General features: G+C 40.6%; 1 protein-coding gene across 1 annotated transcript; it reads right to left on the bottom strand.

Moving 5' to 3' along the window:
- Window positions 1-443: 443 nt before the first annotated feature.
- On the bottom strand, window positions 444-3,608 carry LRRC30 (leucine rich repeat containing 30). Its single transcript, XM_048939420.1, has one exon. The coding sequence runs from the start codon at window positions 3,068-3,070 to the stop codon at window positions 2,174-2,176; it is 897 nt and encodes a 298-aa protein (XP_048795377.1). The 5' UTR covers window positions 3,071-3,608; the 3' UTR covers window positions 444-2,173.
- Between the last annotated feature and the right edge of the window lie 221 nt (window positions 3,609-3,829).

Raw genomic sequence — 3,829 nt, 5'->3', positions numbered from 1 at the left:
CACATCTCCCATGTAAATTATGAAGCATACCTCTTCTAGTCAGAACATATCAGAAGCTATCTGGTGTCACATAATCCTGGATGCTGATGTGTGGAAAGCCTTCTCAGGTGATTAATGCCATAGGCATTTAATTTTCCTGCAAAGTGCTGCTGAGAGAGTAGAATGTTTACGTGAATGCAAGACTTAGGGATATGAAATGGGCATTTAGAGAAGTTAATAATCTGTGTCTAATCTCCTCCAAGAATTATCTGTTGGTATTTCTATAAATAATTGCAGTGTTATTTCTTGCTGCTAATTGAATCACATATTAATTTATTCAATGTATTGTGCATTAAAAATCTTGGAACTTGCTATAAATCCCACTGCATGAAGGAAGTAAATGCATGCACAAGAGGATTAAAAGTAACATTTAAAACACACATTAAATTAAAGACACAAATAACGGTGTTTTGCTGTTTGTTTATTTACTTTGTTTGTCTTATGCTCCAGCAAAAAAGGCCTTCAAAACTGTTTCTTTTTTGCTAGAAACTGCAGTTGCTGAGCACAGCACTGAAATTCTCTATTAAAATAAGAAATGATACACAAAACAACACAACAAAATATCAGACTGAGCAGCCCTACAGTGAAAGAGTCTGTGAGTGTAGATCCTTCATTGCTGTATTCGACACTGCACTGATAATGTTAGCATGGCCAAAGGTGCTGCATTTGCTTGCATGTTCCTGTGAATTACATGGCTGTCTACTCTTAGCAGACTACTTCTACCACTGCTGATGGAAGGGTTTTCCCTCAGTCCACAGTTGTTCATTAGCCTCACTAGAAGAAGGATCAAGCTTCTACAGTCTTCCATAATTCTGAGCAAATTACATTTTAAAAACTAATCATTGATTCCTGAGATTTGACATACAATAGGAAGCACTTTAAAAGTGGCTTTGGCTGTTCTTAATTAGCTCAAGAGGCTGATTCCTTTTTTATGCTGCTATTAGAAGCATTTATCTCAACTGATTTCAACAGAGTTGCTTCTGTCTTCTCTGAGAAAAAAAATCAAGTTGCATATATTGATAACAGTTCTTTCATACTGCCTCTTTATTACTAGATAAAACTTTGATGAAGGACATACAGAGAAGATCAATATAAGAAATCACATAAGACCTAACTTCTTTGCTACTGGCTGATACTGAAAATCACAGAAATAAGCATTTGTTTTTGAAGCTCTTACTTAAGCTGATGATTAGTTTGCTGCTGGTTTTCTTGAAAGAAATACTTCACCCTTAGGAGACATACTGCTTCTTGAGTCAAGTCATTCCATGATTCCAAATACAGGGAAGTGCAAAAGGAAAACAAGTGCAGTCCATCTCATAATTGATCAGCTTCATCTGGCAGCCTTTGTTTAAGGGAATAAGGTTCCACTTCCATTTCTCCCCTTGGCTGATCCTGAGACACTTCTACCGATACCCAAGTAGGCTCCATGGTCAAAGACACGTGTATCAGGAATGGGACTAGGTGCTATGTTTGGAGTCTTCTTCCAAAGAGCTGGAGAATCTCTCCACTACTGACATCTTCATCTGCATTTTATAGCAGCCAGCTCACAGCTGCAGGGTAAACAACAAGTAATATTGAACTGGCCAGTGATATACTGTCTTTGGGCTAATATAGCTCAGGATATATACACTGCTGAAAGCGAATTAAACATTTTCCTTGAGATTCACTTAGGTAGCAGTGTTTGTTTATGCAGTCATAGCTGCACATGAAGAAATGAGCAGGAGTTAAAGTGCAACTTCAATCACATATAGCAAATCCAAATTATATTAATATTTCTCCAACCTAATATTTGGCAAGTATAGATATCTAAACTTCTAGCCATCTGCCTTAATATGTTTCTGTAAAAAGAAGAGCAAACATTTTATCAACATTTATTGTTTGCATGTTTTCTTCCTCTCCAGAAAAGCTCAAACACTCCAACTCTGAAGACTACAGGAGTGGATAGTTTTAGAAAATTTTACTTTTCACTCACTTAAACAGGACTATCACACTTTACTTGCTCTCTGCCAGCCATTACTAAAGCCATCCACAGTCTTGGAAATCCAAACGTTACGAAGTGGAAGTGACCGTTGAGGAAAGTACTCTGGCACAAGTGAGTCGTGATGACAAGCTTAATCCCAAGTCCGGCAGAAACTTAGTTGTGTTCCTTCTTCTCCTTTAGATAGTTGAAGAGAACATCCAGTCCCCCCTCAATGATCTCAGGCAGCGGTCGGGACAGAGGGTTGTGGGAGATGTGGAGGCCTTTGTCCATTGGGTTCCATGCAATCCGGGGCAGCCTGTGCAGCAGATAGAGCTCATCGGGAAGAGTCTGTATGGAATTGTTATCTACGTTTAGCAGCTCCAGAGCTGTGATGAAGCAGAGAGACCGCGGTAGAGTGCGTATGTTATTATTCTCTATGATGAAGATTTGCAAATTGACTAGGTACTGGACGCTCTCTGCAATGTTTTCAAGCCTGTTGGACCCCAGGTGCAAGAAGTCTAAGCTCCTCAGTGCAAAAATGCAGAGGGGGATCTGCACAAAGCGATTGTTACTGAGGTTCAGTTTCTTTAAGCTTGTCAGGTCAGTGAAGCTTGAAGGCAGTTGTGAGATGCAATTGTGCGAGAGGCTCAAAACTTCCAGGTTCCTGCACAAGCTGAGCTCTGCTGGCACTTCTGTCAGGCAATTCATGTTAACAAACAAAACCTTCAGATTCCTCAGTAGTCCAATCTCCTTCGGCAGACACTTGAGGCGATTGCCACCCAGGTTCAGCACTACAAGTCGGTCTAGTTTTCCCAGTGAAGGAGAAATCGCCACCAGTTGGTTACGTGAAAGGTTCAGTTTCTGCACCTCAGGCAGTCCCCACAAGAAGTCAGGGGCACTGGTCATCCCTTTCATTATAAGGCTCAAGCTAATATAATGCATTCCCCGTTTCAGCAGTGACTTGGGGTCTTTCCCTGAGAGAAGAGCATCTTCCCATGCAGGCAACTTTGAACTTTTCCGCAGGAAAAGCATGCTTCTTCTTCCCTCGTTCTTTGAGTGCTTGGTTCCCATAACACCCTGGATCGCTCCTGATAGAAGAAGGGAGATTTTCTTCTCCTGCAAGTGCTACACCAACACGCAAATACCACCAGAGGTTGACAGCTTTCGGGAAAGTCAAAGCAAGGAGATAAGGAGGAGCCTGTGAAGTGCATCTCAGTCCACCGGGGCATTTTCCATAGTTGCTGAGGGAAAGTTTCACTTTTGGGGGCTTATGTTGTTCTTGGTGCACAGTCTGTAATGAAATACTTGCTCCAGACTTGTGAGCAAACCTGTTCAATTCAAACTGAATGCCATGAGGCAGCTGTCACTGTCATTTGGCCTGGGCTTTATTGGACAGATATGTATCTTCACTGCAAAAAGGTCACAAGGATGCTGTATATAACTTCCCCATGTCAGCTTTCTTGGCTATCTAGTACATACCATGGCTGCAGGACAATTAACAAGAGTGACTTCAAAAAACAAACAAGAAAACTATTGGAGAAAACAAGCAAGCAAAAAAGCCATCATTTCAGTTTTTTAAAATCCAGTTTTATTTTAATGTTCCTCATTTCACTGAAATAATTACCAATCCACCAGAAAACTTTGTATTTTGGAAGAATGCAGGTAAAGAATCTTCCTGTAAGTTCTTGTTTTATGCTTTGTTTAGAAAAAATTACCCCTTGTAACAATATTTTACCTCATGTATCATCTCTGTAATGAGTATAGGCCTCCTTCTTTGCAGAAAGGGCACCACTTTCACTGCAGCAGTGACCTTTTCCAGTGGTATCTGCA

The sequence above is a fragment of the Lagopus muta genome, chromosome 3 (assembly GCF_023343835.1).
Source record: "Lagopus muta isolate bLagMut1 chromosome 3, bLagMut1 primary, whole genome shotgun sequence".
NCBI lineage: Eukaryota > Metazoa > Chordata > Aves > Galliformes > Phasianidae > Lagopus > Lagopus muta.
Note: the sequence above shows the minus strand (reverse complement) of the source record. Positions and strands in the feature narration are given on the sequence as shown.

What these genes read in the sequence shown, in the direction of transcription:
- LRRC30 (XM_048939420.1), bottom strand. Translation starts at nt 3,070, where the DNA reads ATGGGAACCAAGCACTCAAAGAACGAGGGAAGAAGAAGCATGCTTTTC.